Genomic DNA, 19,175 nt, shown 5'->3' on the forward strand with positions numbered 1-19,175 from the left:
GAAACTTGTCCTCCCACGAATTACTCGATGATTTTTAAGAAAGCTTGTCCTGACGCCTACAGCTACGCTTATGACGACGTAACGAGCCTCTTCACCTGTACCGGAGCTGACTACACGATCACTTTTTGCCCATAAAACCGGATCTCCGGTTTAGATTCGGGTCGAGACTGTCTCTCTCGCACGCACACACACGTTTCTTTTGCTTCTTAATAATGTACGGAAAGATGAATATCTTCTTCCAGCTTTTACTACTAGCTAGTATTCAGTTGTTACGTATACTCAGCTGATTCGCATACTATAAAGAAATAAAACAAAGAGTTTACTTCGTCGATCTACATTTACGTACTTATTAATTGCATTCCATGCTCTTGAAACTAGAGCTTTTAACTGCTACATGCCTACACTGGATTACTTTTTTACGTAGAGCATATAAAGCTTCTCATGTTTTCGTTACATTCTTTTGTTTGTTTCTCTGTCATCATATCTCCTTATCTGAGTTACTGAGTAGGTGCAAGTAAGATCAGGTTACTTTTGTTCGAACTGTGAACAGCTTTTTTTCTCTTTGCCTTCTTGTTTGGGAAAGACTTGAGAAACCAAAACCAAAAAATGTCTATATATAGATATACATTTTCCTTGTCACTGTATAGCTTAAATTATGATACAGTTTACATTTAATTTTAGTTTATATTATAAAAAGAGCTTCCATCACACTTTGACATAATAATTAAGTATTATTATTTTCTGAACTATGATAACTAAAATCCCATTGCAAATTTTTTTTTTTTCAGGATTTAGCATGTGGCACGTGCCACACAAACTAAAGCGTACGCCCTGATTGTGGGTATAGTTAACATCGAACCATTATGAAAGGGCCCTTAAATATTAGCTGTATATATGTACAAGTTCAATTGGGAAACCCATTGTCCAGTCAGGTTTCAGTTAAGCCATGCATTAATTTTACTATATTCTCTCCGACACACAGTTTATTCAAATTGTCAACTTTATTCTATGTTCAGGTCAGTCTTCTCACATTTGTAAAGTCTCACTCTAAAACTATCTGAGCCCATTCATGAATATATGAAACCTCTTACAAACGTGTGAAAATTAAATGGTACACGTGCTCTCTTCACATCTTGTTGATTTTTCGTTTGCGTTATTATTATTATTATTTTTTTTGTGTTTTCTTTTGATTTTAGAATTCACTCTTCCTAAATATTTTTTCTTTTTAAGTTACAACAACAATACAATGGTACATGTAATTAAAGAAGCAAGATAAACGTACAAAAGAACAATATTAAATTATTAATCTTAAGCATTCATGTGGTTCACCTCTTTTTGGCTAATTGCTTGTTTGCTACTTAATTCGTTTCGGACTTTCAGCTTTCATTTCTGGTGGATATCGCTTTTTTATCACTTCATGTTAAGATCCATACACTCTCTAGAACTCCAACAAGTTAATTACTAATTAATTTGATGCTGCAATTCTATTGTACGTGTAAACATTATCCATACATCTTGAAAAACCAACAAAATTTATCATTGAATAACTGTTAATTAGTGATGGTGTTCCCATCTAGCTTCATAACTTTCTAACATAATTCCAAATCTACTCTCGTTGTTTCGACCTAAATTTATTATTTCGTTTATTTTTAAAGGTCTTCAATCTAATATAATTCATGCGGGTTCTTAAATAGTTGAGATTTTGTCGACACTTCTCATGAATCTTCTGACCAATCTTCATATCCAAATCGATTCAATCTAAATATTTTGTTCCAAAACTTCATTTTGCCTATTTAGCTCCATTTGACTATTGTTGTAACTATATTAACAGTATACAATGCAAATGCATTACTAAGAATCTACATGCAAAATTATCTGTAAAGTAAAGACATGATAAAATGCATATTTACAAATGATAACAGTGAATTAAAACCCAAATAAGAAAAAAGTTTTAAAACACCAAAATATCATCACATCACAAATTGTTATCGAGCAACGTCGGAATTTGGTACTGGAACTTAAACTCTTGCGTTCATTTGAGTTAGAAACAAAAATAGGCCACTAAACCTAGAAACATGTGCAAATCCACGCAAAACCTATAGACTTATCTTGTTTTATAAATCTTACAACTATTAATTAATGTTTAAATTAAGCTGCTACCACAACCGCATAAAATCTTGAAAACCGTGTGGACCATGTAACTCTGAGTGAGACGAATAGATTTTTGACTATTAACCAATTGTTCGATGTCTTCTTAATTAATACGGCCGTCACTCTTTGTCTCTTTCTGATTTCTGATTTTATTTTCCTCAGTCACACACAGCAGACTGTATTCGATAAAAATACAAAACCCAATTTTGTTTTCCTTCGAAAAAGACATAATTTTTTGCTGGAAAAAAAGCCGCCGTTGATCTTAGCCACACGGCAGGTTTTTATGCCAAACAACGTTGACTCATTAATGAAAAGATTCAAAGCAGCCCTCATAGTTTTACGGCAAAGCCAGTTAATTACTATATCCTCGGATCCAAAGCTGTTTCAATTTATGAACCCGTTTCTAAATCTAATCAGTCTGCTCAACTAGTAATCTTCAAAGTCACCCACTAATATATTTTCTCACTTCCATCAAAATGTCCTTCTATATATATATATATATATATATATATTCTACATACTATTTTTGTTTTCTAAAATAATATTGTAATATATAAAATATATATATATTAATCGAAGTTCTAGTTTAATACTGTATATATTACAATATTATTTTAGAAAACAAAAATAGTATGTAGAATATGAATGTTAATTTGTGTGAAAAAACTATAAAATAACATTTTGAACTGATGAAATTAATATTCTTAGACACATTCATAAAGGACATAAACATCTAGATATATTTTTACATGTTTAAGGGTTTGATTGGTAACAGCTTTAGAAAGTTTTACAAATATACAGTTTTACTAAAAGTTTTACCAAAAACTTTATTCTCAGATTTTTATACATATTTTATGTAAACTCTTTCCTATAGCTTTGCACTATTTATAACAGCTTACAGCTGCAGTATACAGCTTATTTGTACAAATTTCGTATATGTTACTAATCAGACCCTCAATTCTTACTGTTTTAAAAATCACTCTCTGCACATGTTTTACGGTTCAAATTACAAGAAAACGTATGTTAGTGATAGAAATGGCTGCTTATAAAATGAACAAGATGAAAACAAATGAGTTGGATAAAAAATAAATGAATAACTTTCAAATAAAGGAGTTGAACAAATTTTCTTAATAAGATGGTTTAATAAATTGAACCAGCTGAATAAGATGAATAATGATGAGCTGAATAAAAATGAGCTCAACAATCAAAATGAGCTAAATAAACTGACTGAGATGAATAAATGACAGAAAAATAAATTAGTATGCTAAATGGTGATCATTAAGTTGAATATATAAATTTAATATTAATAAAATATCTATAATTTTAGAAGTTATAAAATAATAAAAATAAATAGAATTTGTTAGTCAAACAATCGTTTGTTAAAAAATTTCATAAAAAGTAATAATTAAAAACTATAAATATAATATATATATATATAATTAAAAAGAATTTAAAAAGATTTTCTAAACTCATAATATTTGAATTTTAAATAGAAAAAATATATAACATTTATTTTTTTCCGCAAAAATATATATAACAGTAATTATTCAAACAATTTTGTTCATAACATTCATTTTGTTCATCTCCTAATTTGAGTTTGAACCATTTTTAACCAAAAAGTTATATTTTTTATTTTATTGTATACCCCAATAAATTAATTTTTACTTGGAAAATTATATAAGTCAATGATGACATTTTGGAAGAACTGAGTTGAAACATACATTTAACTCATTTAATTTGGTTGAAAAGTGCAACCATTTGCAGCCACAGTTTGTTTATTTTTTCAATTTTTTTTATTGGATGCATGAGTTGAATAGTTTTTCTAATTTATTTATTTCAGATGGTACAAAGTTAGATGAATACTCATTCAACTTTTTAATGTAAGTCATCCATTTGCATCTTAACATTTACCTAAAAAAAATTTAAAAGTCTACAAAGATGGTTTCTCACGTCGTGGGTTGTTTTTTTAACGGTACTTGATACGAACTTGTCAAAAATGGTTTGATCTTAACAGTTACCACGTCATTATGTGATGTCTCAGCCATGAGTTGCGTGCCTCCTTTGCCCATATCCTTTCCCATCTAGGGTTCATATTCTAGATGGCTCGTGGGTGGCCGGTATGATCTAAACCCCTAGGATTCGATCGAGAGATGGCGCGTTCAAGTTGCCAATCCCCCTCTTATGCATCTATCCGGCTCTTAGTTGACTAATCGAGGATCCGGTATAATACGATCAAACACATATATGTGGATGTAAGACTAGTAAATCACAAACAAAATATGTCTATCCGGATCGGATCTCGTATAGTCGTATGTGTGGATCACAATTAGACACATCTATTTAAATCTCATAGTCGTGAATTAATCACAAATCATGCAACATATAACATCACAACCCTAATGGCAAGGCCGAGTCAAAACCAAATATTGAATTAGGATTTATCAATGTTTTTCACCAGTTGATAGTAATTAAGTTAATGGAAGAAAAAAAAACCATTAAGACTAAGAAAATCCAGACAGCCAAAGAAAATATCTATCAAGAAAGCAAAAAAATCATAATTGAATAAAATTTTATAACATTACGTCGCTACCCCTCGAACCCGGCCTCATCTATATATATAGATCGAGGATCGGTGCCATTAACATTCATCATCATCGTTCAAAGAACAGAGAAACACAAAAGATATCCGTTAAAGGAAAGAATGGCAAACATCTCTAGTTTTAACATTCTCTTCCTCGTCTTCATCACAAGTAACAACATCAAACACACTCTCTCTTTTTTTTTTTCCTAGGTTTCACTTATGTGTTATCTTTCTCCTTACGTTATTACATTCTTCACCTGTTTTATCTTTTTTTCTAAGGAGAATAATTTTTTTTTTCTTTTTCTAAGGAGAATAATTTTCGATGATATATATATATATATATATATATATATATATATTTTTATTGTTCATCGTCTTCGATTACAACATATATTGTCACTATAATTCTCTAAACTGTTTCGTATTTTTGATGTTTTTGTGTTTGTGTTTTAATACTGCAGGCGGCATTGCTGTTTCCGCTACCGTCTTCACTATTAAGAATAACTGTCCATCCACCGTCTGGGCCGGAACTCTCGCCGGCAGAGGACCAAAGCTCGGCGAAGGCGGATTTGAACTGACTCCAGGTGCTTCCCGACAACTCAACGCTCCTGCAGGATGGTCAGGCCGGTTCTGGGCTCGTACCGGTTGCAGATTTGACGGCGCCGGTAACGGTAGATGCGTCACCGGAGACTGCGGCGGTCTAAGATGTATCGGCGGCGGAGTTCCTCCCGTCAGTCTGGCTGAATTCACCCTCGTAGGCGATGGCGGCAAGGATTTCTACGACGTGAGCCTTGTCGACGGTTACAATGTAAAGTTGGGGATAAGGCCTTCAGGAGGATCCGGTGATTGCAAGTACGCTGGCTGTGTCGCTGACCTCAATGCGAGATGCCCTAACGAGCTTAAGGTCTTGGGTCCTCAGAACAATGTCGTGGCGTGCAAGAGTGCATGTGCACAGTTTAATACCGATCAATATTGTTGCCGTGGAGCTTACAATACTCCGCAAACTTGTCCTCCCACGAACTACTCGAGGATTTTTAAGAGCGCGTGCCCTGACGCCTATAGCTACGCTTATGACGACGAAACGAGTACCTTCACATGTACCGGAGCTAACTACGAAGTCACTTTCTGCCCATAAGAAAAAAACAAAGCTCCGGTCTGGTTTCTCCCTCACGTTTCTATTGCTTGTTATGTACGGAATCTAAATAAGAAAAGATGATGACTGTAAATCATCTTCTTTCACTTTTTTAAAGCTTTTACTAAGTGTATTCAGTTGTTACACTCATCTGAGTTGCATACTAAAGAAATAAAACAAAGAATAATTAATTTACTTATTTGATCTACAGTCTCTTATTATTTGCATTGTATATATACTATATAGATACTCCTCTTCTCTTGAAACTCACATCTATTTGACTTGTATCTTAATAAATTATATTAAAAGGTGTTCTAACGTTTGATTCAGTTGGTAAGGGCATCCGCATCAAAAATGTCTTAACTATAAATTATTATAAAATTAATACTATTTTAATCTACAGATCTTCATTACCTTTGTATTAATTTTTTTCTTCCCATTGGTGATCTTTAAATGGATGTCTTTGAATATCATCAAAGGCCAAATCCATATATGAAAATTTCAAAGCAAGAGCTGAAGTTCGATATTTTATAAAACTATGGTTAAGCACACAGAGATGTGAACAGATGATAAAGAAAGAGGGAGATAATTTCGTTACATGACCATTAGCATCTTCTTTGTCGAACACCCATCATTTATCATTGGGCTCTGGTTGCCGCTATTGGCGAGAATGTTCAGTAGCAAGAGGTGAAACCAACTAGAGAAGACCCACCGGATCCTCTTCCACAGGCAAAGCTAGAAGAATCAGGTCTAACCAACTAGAGAAGAAAACACAGGAGAAATCAAATCAGGTTGGATCGATTCATGAAAAAGAGATTTTGTGTGAATAGAAAGAGAAACCTCAGCAAAAGGAAAAAAAATTAATTATCACCCACCAATTGAATTGTGACATGTAAGGTGTCTGAATAGATCTAAAATTGTCAATGGCGAGACACAGATTTCATCTGTATATGGAATAAATATTTATTTTTATTGAATTTTATTATTTTTTTAATTGAAGACACCTCGTTAGTATGACAGATGGAGATGTTCTAAAGAAAATTTTCATGTGAACCAAAACTTAGGTGTTGAATGGTGACATTAATAATGCTGTTTTCAAAGTGCGTTATTCTAAAATTTACTTTATACACTAATCAATATAGTTTTGGTTAATTTGCGTTTTTAAGAAAAAAAGAAAAATAACTCTGGTTGCGGTTTCTTAGGTGAGATATTAACACATGAACCTCAATATTTGTTTAACTTACCTATTACCCAGCGTATTTCAAATAACGAATATCCAAAAGCAAAATTTTTTTCTTAAAATATTTAATTTATGTTAAATAAAAGAAAGCTAAACAATTAACACATATTTTAATAAGTAATTATATGCTAAAGATTTTCTTTAATTTAAATTATTAAATCTCATTTATGATTTACTTCATTATTTTTCTAAGTTAAAAATAATTACTTTTAGCAGAAAAAACCAGATTTATAAAAAATAAGTAAAATTAAAAAAAAAGTCTTATTTATGGTTTGGTTATATCATATAAACTGTATAATATATATTTCAACTAAATTTCAAAAGATTTTAAGAAAATTATAGTTTTCATTACAACAATTATTTTTAAAAATGAGAGTTATTTCTTCACTATTTTACTAAAAAAAATTAACCTAATCAATTCACAATAAATTTTAGTTTCTACAGTTTCATATCACTGTCAAATTTTGTATATATATATATATATATAAATGTATATAACTGAATATATTTTTTAAAAGAAAATATCTGTTTTAAAAGAAAATTATTAACAACTGAAAAAATCTTATTAACAATACCGCTAGTAGTTTTTTCACCAATCATACATTATTTCATACTAGTTATTCTATATAAACCGCATTTGTGCCGCAAATTATTTTATCCCACACGTATCGCAGTTGAACTGTACCGCACTATTAAACCGCTTTCCCCGCACAACCAAATACGTTGTTACGATTCGAACCCTTAATTTGTCCGTGATGGACAAAGCATAGAACCCACTTGTGTCCCAAAAGGATGTTACCGTCTTTTTGCAGGTGATAATAGAGAGAGACCATATGGTCTTAACATTCTTTTGTTTTGTTTCCATGTCAACTTATTTCCTAATCTGAGAAGGTGCCAGTGAGTTCATGTTAATTAAATTTGTTCGAAACCAACTTGGAACTTTCTTTACCTTTCAAGAAAGGCTTAGTGAAAAGCCAAAACCAAAAAAGGATACATTTATATTGTCATAATTCATCAACCCACTTGAAGAAACCTTATCAATCTTACAGCTATTAAATAATGTTTGACAAGCCATGGCCGCATATATAGATCAAATCCGTGTGGAAGATGTCACTTTAGAGTTAAAAGACTAAATAAGTACTAGAATTCTGGGTATAGTTAACATCGAGCCATTAAAGTTATGTACAAGTATTTATGAGCCCATTCATGAGTATATGAATATTCGGCACGCACTGTTTAGTTTTGTCTACGCTTTCACACCAAAACAAATGATAAATTCATCTCCAGTCGTTTAGATACTCAAATAGGTTTCTTACAAATTTTATATTACATTATTTAATTTTAATACTACTATTTAGTAACTTAATTAAAATTTATTTTCATAAAAATTGAACCATTAATGAGGAGAAACTTGTCTCTAGAGTATGTCCTGGATATCTATTTTCAAACAAGAACCATTTCTAGTATCTCTATTACTTTTTTTTGTTTTTTTGTATTTTGTCTACCAAATTAAAATTTATAATTTTATTTAATTGTGTTTAAGTTTTCTACCTCAGAATGAGAGAATTTAAAGAGTTGGAAATATTAAGTTGAAAAAAATTAGGTTGAATATAATTCAACTCATTCGTTTCCAAAATAGTGGTTGAATAAGCTGAACATTTTTACTGTAGGATTAGTTTCTTTTTTCAAATTTTTAGGTTGAATAGGCTAAATATTTTTTTCCAACTTCTTCGACCTCTTCCATTCAAATGGTGAAAGCTAAGTTGGTTGAATAATTTTTTTCAACTCCTTCAACCTTTTCAATTGTGCAACCATTTGCACCCGTAGAAAGTTCAAAACTGCGGTTTAACCAGAGCTTCGGCGCACGGCTCTTTGTGTGAGTTGTGAGTGATGGTCGTCATATCACATTTTCTAGGGTTCATATTTAGATGGCTCATGGCGGATACATGCCCGGCCCTGGACACATTCCTATGATACATAAGTATCAGGCCTCAATTTTCTGAAGTTCATTCTGTAAAGATTTTTTGTTTCTTTTCTTAATTATAAGGCCTTAATTTAAGAGTTAGTTTCTTTTAAAATGCCTTATTTTTTAAATTTGTTTTCAGTTGAGACCTCATTTTAAAAATTGCTTTGAGTTGAAGCCCCATTTAAAAAATTGTATTGGAAAAACAATTTAAAAGAAAATATTATCATACCTCATTTTAAAAGTACAATTTTTTTGGTATTGGGCGTCCAATGTTGCTGGACCGGCACTGAGCGGATATGATCTAAAAACCCCAGGACTCGAGCTTTCACTTGTTCAAGAAGCAAATCACTCTTCCGTACGCATTTATTTAGTTCTTATATTCGAGAATCACAACAATAAGCATTGATTCGGTGTTCATACTCGTGGATCACAACAGACACATCTATTTGAATCTGTTACTCACGTATCACAATTAAATACATCTATACGGATCTCATACTTACAAATCACAACAGTTTACCTAGATCTTATACCGCTGATCACAATACGGTACATCCAGTACTTTTCCGTGAATAGATACAACATGTAGAAGTTGATTTGATGCTATTAAGGATGGATGAATTACAAAAGTTGATGTGCCTACAACGGCTCCGTTGGCGGATGTATTAATAAACGCATTGGGCAAGGTTCGATTCAATACGTTGATATCCAGGTTGGGCATTCTCAACATTCACACTCCAATTTGAAAGGAGGTATTGGGGGCAATTATTAGTTAGTGGGCTACGTATTGTCTGTTGGGCCAGACCGACTCATGACTTACTTGGTCGACAAGTTTTGGTTGTCTTACAAAAATAGCTTTACAAACGTTAGAAATATAGAATTGGTTGTCTTACAGGAATAGCTTTCCAAACGTATTTATACACAAGAATTTTATTCAATTTCTACAAGAATGACAATGAGAGAGGCAATGAAGGCATAATCAACGTTTGGATAAACAGTGACGGAGAAATTGTCCTTTCCCAAGAAAACGCTTTGCACCGTGTGCTTCTCGTGCATCTGCCATTCAAAACCATACCATTTTTATTCCATCATAAATAAGTGTTTTTATTTTATCAAGTCAAAAAAAAAAATATTACTAAATGTATTAAATAAAAAACTTAATTCGATATGTTTGAAAAAAATATGATATAAACCTGTCCATGTAAAATACCGTCTTTCTAAGAACAAAGTGAGATGCATGGGAATTTGATGGAAGGAAGGAAAGAGAGTTCGTTTACTTGGGCAACAATGGTGTCAGATTCGCCGGCGTAGACAACACAAGAACGCTCGTGCCAAGTCCCTTTGACTCTGAAATCACATCTCTTCTCCTCTGTGTTGTGAGCTAAAAACACATCAAGTTTGGCCTTAAGCTGAAGCATATGCGATCTTTTCACCGTGTATAGCAGATCACCCGGCTCGGTACTCCCTCCTCTAAACACTTGCCACCTGTCATGCATGCTCACCATCTGCAATGATGATAGTATTAATAAACCAAGCCTAGTCTAGCTGTATAATTACATATCAAGTTATGTAATGTACGTTCAATCTGTTTTTTTTATTAATTTGTACCTTCCCTTTCAAAGTCATGACCTTAGCTCCAGAAGCATCCAGCAAGATCCTCTTGTCGTGAAGAGCAAACAACGGGTCCTTCACCTGGAACAACAGGTTTCCGTGCACATTCGTTATCACGAAGTTACCGTCCGTTATCTTCATCAGCTTCCGTACGATCGCCAGATCTATAACTTGCGGAGAGCAGTACCTTGGATCTACTATCACTCCGGCTTGTGGAGGCAAAGGAACCGAAGAGCCACCGCCTTGAGGGTAAGCGTACACATAGGGATGTTGCATTATTTTCTTTCTTCTCCAAAATGGATAATACTACACTCTATTTTGTTTTGCTTTGAAATGTCTTTTTTTTTTGGTGAAGCTAGGTTTAAGGTTCTTACAATTTATAGAAAAAATATCTGGAGCGAATATGTTGACTTTTAAAAAACATAAGTCTACGGGCATAAACCTCTTAGTTAATCTTGTATATATTTTTCTTTCTTTCGAAAATGTTCCAAGATAAATAAAATTTTGTGTGGTTATGACGTGAAGATATATATATATATATATATAGGCTCAAGGTTCTTATTGTTCCAAGATTTCCTTGCAGAATTGTCAAATATGTTTTTAGCACGGTTCTTAGAAAGGGAAATATAGATCGAGATATCATGGTCACATATATATATCAAAACCTTGTGGACGATGTAACACTGAGTTAAGAGACAAATATAACTCTGGTTAGTAAACATTGAGTCATGAACGAAAGGGTCCTTAATTAATTCATGATGTACAAGTTCAAAGAAATCCATCGTCACTTCAGTTACGTATTAATAAAGGCATAGAGTGTTTTCTCCTACATGTACATGTAGTCTTATTGAGAGGAACGTTTATGATGAAAATTTTACGTTACAAATTTGTGACACTTTAAATACGCTATTGCGACTAACTATTTTTATCACAAATACGTAGTTATTTTGTCACAATTTTGTGACGGTTTAAATCAGAACCGAATTATGTCACAATTAATGTCGAAAATGTGACGATATTATTGATCGTAACAAATGTGATGATTCGATAATTAATACATAATCGTAAATTAGTTACAATTTTATAATGGATATATGAGTCACAATTTGTGCCATTAGAGTGACAAAGCTATAGTCCCAAATTGGTATGAATGACTAGCATAACATTTTGTGTTAAATAGTTACATAATTTTGTAACAATTTTGTCATAATATGATAATTGATTTTAACAATTATTTATTTTGACTTAATTTGTAATGAAATAGTTGCAATAATACGTTATACTTGAGTGTCATATATTGTTTGACTATTTTTTATGGTAAACGGAAATTAGTAATATATTTTTGAACTAGGATAATCATCTAATTTACATAGCAAAAGATTTTAGAACAGTTTTTTATTTATCTTTATTACTATTGTTTTCAGATAAACTTAAAAGATACTTTTTTTTAGATAAAGTTAACAAAAATACTTAACTAGTTTTCTCTATATTGAGTAAATTTATGAACAAGAGATTGTATGTTAAAGTGAGATATAATCTAAAGTTTAAACCCTAGTATCCGAGCTTTCACGCGTTCAAAGAAGCAAATCACGTTTCTGTACGCATCTACTTGGTTCTTATACTCGATATATCACAACAGTTAGCATTTATTTGGTGTTCATACTCGCGGATCACAGCAAACACATCTATTTGTATCTCTTAATTACTCACTTATCACAATTAAATACATTTATAAGGTACGGATATCATACTCACAAATCACAAGAAGTACCTGCTGTTGATATGCTAATAAGGCACTGGGCAAGTTTCAATTCAGTACGTTGACATAGAAAATGGATTTTTGTTTGTTGATCACTAACGAAAAAACCGTGGCACGAATCAACTACTCATCACTAATTGGACCGATCGTCCATCATAAATAATTAGTTATTTTTTTCAATATAACAGTCTGTAATGTTGTATTTTTGGTATAATTGGTAATTGATAATATCATCTATTTGGTTTTTACTTGGGATGGAAGGAAGGAAAGAGATAGTTTGTTTACTTTGGCAACAATGGCGTCGTCAGATTCGCCGGCGTAGACGACACAACAACGCTCGTGCCTATTCGCTTTGACTTTGAAATCACATATCTTCTCGTCTTTGTTGTGAGGCAAAAACACATCAAGTCTGCCCTCTCGCTCACGCATCGGCGATCTTTTCACCCTGTATAGCAGATCACCCTGATCTGTACTGCCTCCTCTAAACACTTGCCACCTGTCATGCCTGCTCATCATCTGTAATTACCAAATCTTTATTAGTTGTGTTATTTGTGTATACATCCAAAGTTATATATGTACGCTAGGTCAGTTTTTAATTTGTACCTTCCTTTGCAAAGTCAAGACCTGAGTTTCAGAACCATCCAGTAAGATCCTATTTTCGTGAAGAGAAAAAAGCGGCTGTTTCACATTGAACAACAGGTTTCCGTCCACATTCGTTATCGCGAAGTTACCGTCCGTTACCTTCATCAACTTCCGCACGATCGCCAGATCTACTGGGTGCGGAGAACAGTACTTCGGATCCACTATCACTCCCGATTGTGGTTGTGGAGGCGAAGGAGACGAAGCGCCAGCACCTTGTGGGTAAGCGTACACATAGGGCTGCTGCATTCTTTTGTTTTGCTTTGCTTTGAAATGTTTTTTTCTTTTTCTGGTCTGCATGGTTTAAGGTTCTTAATTTATAAAATAAATTATCTGGATCGAATATGTTGACTTTTAAGTCTACGAGCACTATAAACTTTATTGTATAGAGTTTTCTTTTCTTTCAAAATTATTTCAAAATAAAAGAATAATTTGGTTTGGTAAACCATGCAGACCCTACGAGAAGACCGTTTCTACTTGCTCGGAATAATGTGGGTTGTTTTCTAACGGAACCTCACACGAATGTGTCTTCACATCTCTTTTGATTTGATGTTTTTTTTTGTTCTAATTAAGTTAAAAGAAAAAACATTAAATTGGGCATGCTTTTTCACCATTATTACCTACTGTCAACTTACCATTTACGAATCCGTAACTGTGACCCACGATATTCTATTTTAACCGTCAAACTCGACGATGTACGTAAAAGACCAAACACACTTGTTCTCTGACTAGATTAACCGTCAAACCAACACACGGTATAGCTGCGTGTAAGAGCGCCTGCGCGACGTTTAGTTTGCCGCAAACTTGTTCTCCGACGTTACTCGACGATGTTCAAGAACGCATGCCCTAGTGCTTACAGTTACGCTTAAGACGACGCTTCCGGATCTAACTACTTCATCACTTTTTGCCCTACCCAGTCTTAAACCGGAGCGCTGGTTTAAATTTGGGTTGCTTGTTATGTACGGAAAGAGAAATAAGTAAGATCGATGATGATGAATTGATGAAAACGAATCATCTTCTTCCATTCTAAAGATTTTCCAAGTACAGTATTCTGTTGTTACACACACTCATCTAGCTCATTCGCATTTTTGCTTTGATTTTTATCTAAATCAAAAGAATGCAGATCGTTTGCAAATTGCAAATACATATGCAATTTGTATGCAATTTACATCTCACTCATCAAACCTAGCTAGGCGTAACAAACCTTATCATCATCATGATTCAGTGCACCAGTACACTCCAAGTGAGGACAGGAGCAGAGTGTTGACCAGTCTTGAAGGTTCTACCGAGTTAGACTTCTCCTGGGCCTGAAACAAAACATTGAAGCCCATATACTAACTCTGACCCATTAACCGGAAATGGACCGTTAACTCACAGTTTGTGTAGACAGTGCCACATTTCTGCAAACACTCATGGTTTTAACGAAAATTATAATGGCATGCATATCCAGTGATTTCAGTGCTCAGAGGAATTTCTCCTATCAAGAAACCTCTCTGTTCTCAAGTGCATCGCAACTTTTGCAATGGTAACATTTCGGACAGCACTGATTCATATATCTCATTTTCTGGCCTTATATTCACATAGTTGTTTCCAAGTATATATGCTGGTCTCTTTTGCTACTTATTACAAGTTCGCACCATCTTTTGGTTGTTTTAGAGGAGATTTTAGTAATGAAGTTAAAAAAAAACAATAACTCTGTTGTACATACAGTTCTTTCTTTGCATACAAATATAATACACTAAGAATTTATATGTTGCCTGCATGATATCATGGTTTGCATCAAGATAGTTTAGAAGTTTAGAACTTTATACAAAACTTGAATCTTAAACTCTTTTAACAAGACGCTGCAATCAATGTAATAAAGTATTTTTTCGAATAAATTTTACATTTTGTTCAAAAAAAAAAAAAAAAAGAATTTACAAGCATAAAGAACTCATATGTTCATTATATTTGACTTGTGTGTCTTAGTTGCATTTTTTTATGTAAAACTGTGTGTCTTGCAAATTGTCACTGTTAGCAATCTATATATCATTCCGAAACTATCATCGAGCAACAGAACTTGGTATATTGGAACTGCGAAACTCTTACGTTCATTGAATTAGAAACAACAACAGGTAACTAACCCCTGATTGTCAAAATGAGTCAGTAAAGGAAGTTTCATTGAACGAAAACGAAACAACAAAACTTTGTCGGTGATCAACAAAGCGTAGAATCTATTTTTCCCTATAAGGATTCTTACCTTCTTTTTGCAGCTGATAAGAGAGAGGTAGATATATAGAAGACCGTTGCTCGCCGCTCTTAAACTGCTAAGTTGGATAATTTTTTTCTGAGCATAGCATCTCCTGTTTTCTATTATCTCCTTATCCTTATCTGATTAGGTAAAAGTAAAATCATTTTGACAGAGCCAACTTTGAACATTCTTTACCTTTTTGGTTTGGGAAAGACTTGACAAACCCAAATCTAACAATGTTAATGGATAAATTTAATTTGACTGTCATAATTATTAAGATATGGAAAAATAAAAAAATATATCTTGAAATATCATCCAAGTTTACATTTCCTTTCATATATATCCTTCTTTAATTAAAGGTAAATAAGACCATCTGTTGTTGTATAATAGGTTTAAGAACTTGCATGAAGTTGTAATTAAGCCTCTTGGCATATTAATCCAATCACAAACATATAAATCCACTCAAAACCCTATAATCTTTTCTTGTTTTATAAATCTTACAAACATATCTTAATGTTAATTAAATTTTAGGTACTACGAATCATAACGGCATAAAAACTGTGTGGACCATGTAACTCTGAGTGAGACTAATAATATTTGATTATGAACCATGTTGGATGTCTTTCTTAATTAGTAAGAAGAGCCACATCACTCTTTGTCTCTATCAGCTGACTTCTGAATATTTTCCGCAGTCACACACACACACACGCAGAACTGTATTCCAATAAAAATACAAAAACTCATTTCTGTAATTCTTCGAAAAAGACATAATTTTGTGCTTGAAAAAAGCCGTCGTTGATGATCTTAACCACACGGCAGCTTTTATGCCTAACAACGTTGACTCACTGATTAATGAAATTAAGGGTTCAAAGTAAGCAGCCCCCCACCCGCACGGCAAGATTTCCTCGGACCCAAAGTTGGTTCGGATTTATGAACCCATTTCTCTAAGTCTTAAGTCAGGCATTCAGGCTTCTCAACTCGTAATAATCTTCAAAGTCTTCCGATAAACTAGAAATCCCTCGCCTTCATTGTTTTATATATCACTTGAATTTTATGTCATCAATTAATGTCTTTTTATATAGAGATTTTTTAAACGAAGTTCCATTTTAATATTATTTTAGAAGATATAAAAGATTATGCAGGAATATATACTGTTAGTCTGTGTGCAAAAAAAAACTCCAAAACCACACTTTTAAACTTATGAAATTAATATTTCTCGGTGCAATTTAGCGGAACAGAGGTACGTTTAAATTTACTGAAAAAATAAATTAATCTAGCAGTGAAATTAAAAATGAAATGGAAACTTCAAAACGATATACATATAAGTGATGGCTGTTCTAATGAAAGATAGTTTCTCACGTGTTGGAAAATCGTTTATCGTGATTTTTAACGGAAATTGTCAACAATGGTTTGATTTGATCTCAAGAGTTACCGAGTATCACAGCAAAAATAAGTATGATCTTATTATATTCCGGTTTTACACTCGTGCATGGATCACAACAAAGACATTCTGGATCTAAAACTTGTAAATATCACAACAAAAAACATGTCTATAACTATACGGATCAGATCTCATATTCGTGGATCACAATTAGACAAATATATTTGGGTCTCATACTAGCGGATCATAAATCATGTATAACATCACATTGGTCACTAAACCTTAGCCTAAGGTCCTTAGGGTAGTGCATGTGCATCACAAAACCAAGTCTTCAATTAATTACCAACTTACAGTAAATTAATGAAAGAGAAAAAACAATTAAGGCAAAGAAAATTAAGACAGCCGAAGAAAATTCAGTGAGGAGAAAATTCAGAGAACCAAAGAAAGTGAGAAACCAAAAATTCTAATTGATTAAAATTGATAACATTAATTACACCCCTACCCCTCGAAGGCTCAGACCCCCCATCTATAAATAGAGGATCCGTGCCATTAGCATTCATCATCACCCACAGCACAGAAACACAACAAAAATACGTACGAGAAAAGAAAAAAATGGCGAATATCTCCAGTTTTAACATTCTCTTCCTCGTGTTCATCACAAGTAACAACATCAAACAAACTCTGTCTTTGTTTTTCTAGTTTCACTTATGTGTTATCTTTCTCCTTACGTTATTACACTCTTCACCTGTTTTTTCATAGGAATATAATTTTCAATACTGTCTCTTAAGTGTCGTTTCCATGATTTTTTTTTTCTTGATCATCGTCTTCGATCACAATTTATATTGTAAACATAATTTTTTACACAGTTTCGTATTTTTGATGTTTTGGTTTTGTGTTTTAAACTGCAGGCGGCATTGCCGTTTCTGCCACCGTCTTCACTATTAAGAACAATTGCCCTACCACCGTCTGGGCCGGAACTCTCGCGGGCCAAGGACCCAAGCTCGGTGACGGCGGATTTGAACTGACTCCAGGTGCTTCCCGACAGCTCACAGCTCCAGCAGGATGGTCAGGCCGGTTCTGGGCTCGTACCGGATGCAGCTTTGACGGCGCCGGTAACGGTAGATGCGTCACCGGAGACTGCGGCGGTCTAAGATGTATCGGCGGCGGAGTTCCTCCCGTCAGTCTGGCTGAATTCACCCTCGTAGGCGATGGCGGGAAGGATTTCTACGACGTGAGCCTTGTCGACGGTTACAATGTTAAGTTGGGGATAAGGCCTTCGGGAGGATCCGGAGATTGCAAGTACGCAGGCTGTGTCGCTGACCTCAACGCGAATTGCCCTAACGAGCTTAAGGTCATGGGTCCTGACAACAATGTCGTGGCGTGCAAGAGCGCCTGTGAAGCGTTTAAGACGGATCAATACTGTTGCCGTGGAGCTTACAGTACGCCACAAACTTGTCCTCCCACGGACTTCTCGAGGATTTTTAAGAGGGCTTGCCCTGACGCCTATAGCTACGCTTATGACGACGAAACGAGTACCTTCACATGTACCGGAGCTAACTACGAAGTCACTTTCTGCCCATAAGAAAAAACAAAGCTCCGGTCTGGTTTCTCCCTCACGTTTCTATTGCTTGTTATGTACGGAAAGATAAATAAGGAAAGATGATGACTCTGAATCATCTTCTTCCACCTTTTTAAAGCTTTTTACTAAATATTCATGTTGTTACACTATCATGTGATTTTGCATACTTTAAAGAAATAAAACAAAGAATAATTTACTTCTATGATCTACAGTCCCGTTTACTAATATTGCATTATATATATATATATATATACTGAAACTCACATATTTATTTGACTTATAGTAATATCTTAAAATTCTTAATCAATCAAAAGGTGTTCTAACGTTTGATTCAGTGGGTACCGTAAAGGAAGTTTCCATCTGAACCAAACTTAATTTGTCGGTGATCGACATAACATAGAACCCACTAGCTAGTGTCCCAAAAGGATGTTACCGTCTTTTTGCAGGTGATGCAAGAGAGAGAGAGGGAGAGGGAGAAGACATCTCACGTTTTCTTAATTAACATTATGGCTCTGTTCTTTTTCTTATCGCTACATTAGCGACCAGCGACACAAATATAAAAGGCAGCGGAGTGAAAAATGGAGGTGAGAGAAAAGAAAAGCTGTCGCCGGTGATCACTTTTATCATCGCTGGTTCCAAAAACCCATTGCTAGAATTTTTAGCGACGGAACTCTTATCCTTCCCCTGAAAGAAAAACAGTCGATGTGATTAATGATGACAGATAATTCATCTTTTCCTTCTATTTTTTGTCCTTAAAAGCAGTGGAAAGTGGGTCACTAGCGACAGTTATCAGAACATGGCCTATGTCATGTCATCTAGATGCAAGTGAGTCCATGCTAATATAAGAGATCTCTTATCTCCTAATCTGAGTAGGTACAAGTGAGTCCATGCTAATATTTTTTTTTG

The 19,175-nt window shown here is 33.9% G+C and overlaps 4 protein-coding genes across 5 annotated transcripts; 2 read left to right on the plus strand and 2 right to left on the minus strand.

Moving 5' to 3' along the window:
- LOC104751373 (pathogenesis-related protein 5-like) lies at positions 4,790-6,063 on the plus strand. The gene is made up of 2 exons (XM_010473302.2): positions 4,790-4,901; positions 5,194-6,063. The coding sequence occupies exons 1-2, from the start codon at positions 4,853-4,855 to the stop codon at positions 5,865-5,867; spliced, it is 723 nt and encodes a 240-aa protein (XP_010471604.1). The 5' UTR covers positions 4,790-4,852; the 3' UTR covers positions 5,868-6,063.
- LOC104751374 (protein LURP-one-related 15) lies at positions 9,891-11,038 on the minus strand. 2 transcript variants are annotated; one of them, XM_010473303.2, is made up of 3 exons: positions 10,679-11,038; positions 10,348-10,575; positions 9,891-10,126 (listed from the first exon to the last, which is right to left on the minus strand). In XM_010473303.2, the coding sequence occupies exons 1-3, from the start codon at positions 10,955-10,957 to the stop codon at positions 10,001-10,003; spliced, it is 633 nt and encodes a 210-aa protein (XP_010471605.1). In that variant the 5' UTR covers positions 10,958-11,038; the 3' UTR covers positions 9,891-10,000. The 2 variants fall into 2 exon arrangements, with proteins under 2 accessions (XP_010471605.1, XP_010471606.1); XM_010473304.2 differs by having other exon boundaries at positions 10,040-10,126; positions 10,264-10,575.
- LOC104753848 (protein LURP-one-related 15-like) lies at positions 12,675-13,335 on the minus strand. Its single transcript, XM_010476041.1, has 2 exons — positions 13,044-13,335; positions 12,675-12,956 (listed from the first exon to the last, which is right to left on the minus strand). The coding sequence occupies exons 1-2, from the start codon at positions 13,326-13,328 to the stop codon at positions 12,675-12,677; spliced, it is 567 nt and encodes a 188-aa protein (XP_010474343.1). The 5' UTR covers positions 13,329-13,335.
- Positions 17,254-18,471, plus strand: LOC104751375 (pathogenesis-related protein 5). Its single transcript, XM_010473305.2, has 2 exons — positions 17,254-17,351; positions 17,599-18,471. Exons 1-2 carry the CDS (start codon positions 17,303-17,305, stop codon positions 18,270-18,272), a joined length of 723 nt encoding a protein of 240 aa, XP_010471607.1. The 5' UTR covers positions 17,254-17,302; the 3' UTR covers positions 18,273-18,471.

This window comes from Camelina sativa, chromosome 16, assembly GCF_000633955.1.
Source record: "Camelina sativa cultivar DH55 chromosome 16, Cs, whole genome shotgun sequence".
NCBI lineage: Eukaryota > Viridiplantae > Streptophyta > Magnoliopsida > Brassicales > Brassicaceae > Camelina > Camelina sativa.

Bases quoted from the DNA above. Each gene is read 5' to 3' on its own strand.
- LOC104751373 (XM_010473302.2), top strand. From the start codon at position 4,853: ATGGCAAACATCTCTAGTTTTAACATTCTCTTCCTCGTCTTCATCACA. The intron at 4,902-5,193 runs GTAACAACATCA...TTAATACTGCAG, and splicing joins CTTCCTCGTCTTCATCACAA to GCGGCATTGCTGTTTCCGCT.
- LOC104751374 (XM_010473303.2), bottom strand. From the start codon at position 10,957: ATGCAACATCCCTATGTGTACGCTTACCCTCAAGGCGGTGGCTCTTCG. The intron at 10,576-10,678 runs GTACAAATTAAT...TCATCATTGCAG, and splicing joins TCATGACTTTGAAAGGGAAG to ATGGTGAGCATGCATGACAG. The intron at 10,127-10,347 runs GTAAACGAACTC...TTTGAATGGCAG, and splicing joins CTGACACCATTGTTGCCCAA to ATGCACGAGAAGCACACGGT.
- LOC104753848 (XM_010476041.1), bottom strand. From the start codon at position 13,328: ATGCAGCAGCCCTATGTGTACGCTTACCCACAAGGTGCTGGCGCTTCG. The intron at 12,957-13,043 runs GTACAAATTAAA...TGGTAATTACAG, and splicing joins TCTTGACTTTGCAAAGGAAG to ATGATGAGCAGGCATGACAG.
- LOC104751375 (XM_010473305.2), top strand. From the start codon at position 17,303: ATGGCGAATATCTCCAGTTTTAACATTCTCTTCCTCGTGTTCATCACA. The intron at 17,352-17,598 runs GTAACAACATCA...TTTAAACTGCAG, and splicing joins CTTCCTCGTGTTCATCACAA to GCGGCATTGCCGTTTCTGCC.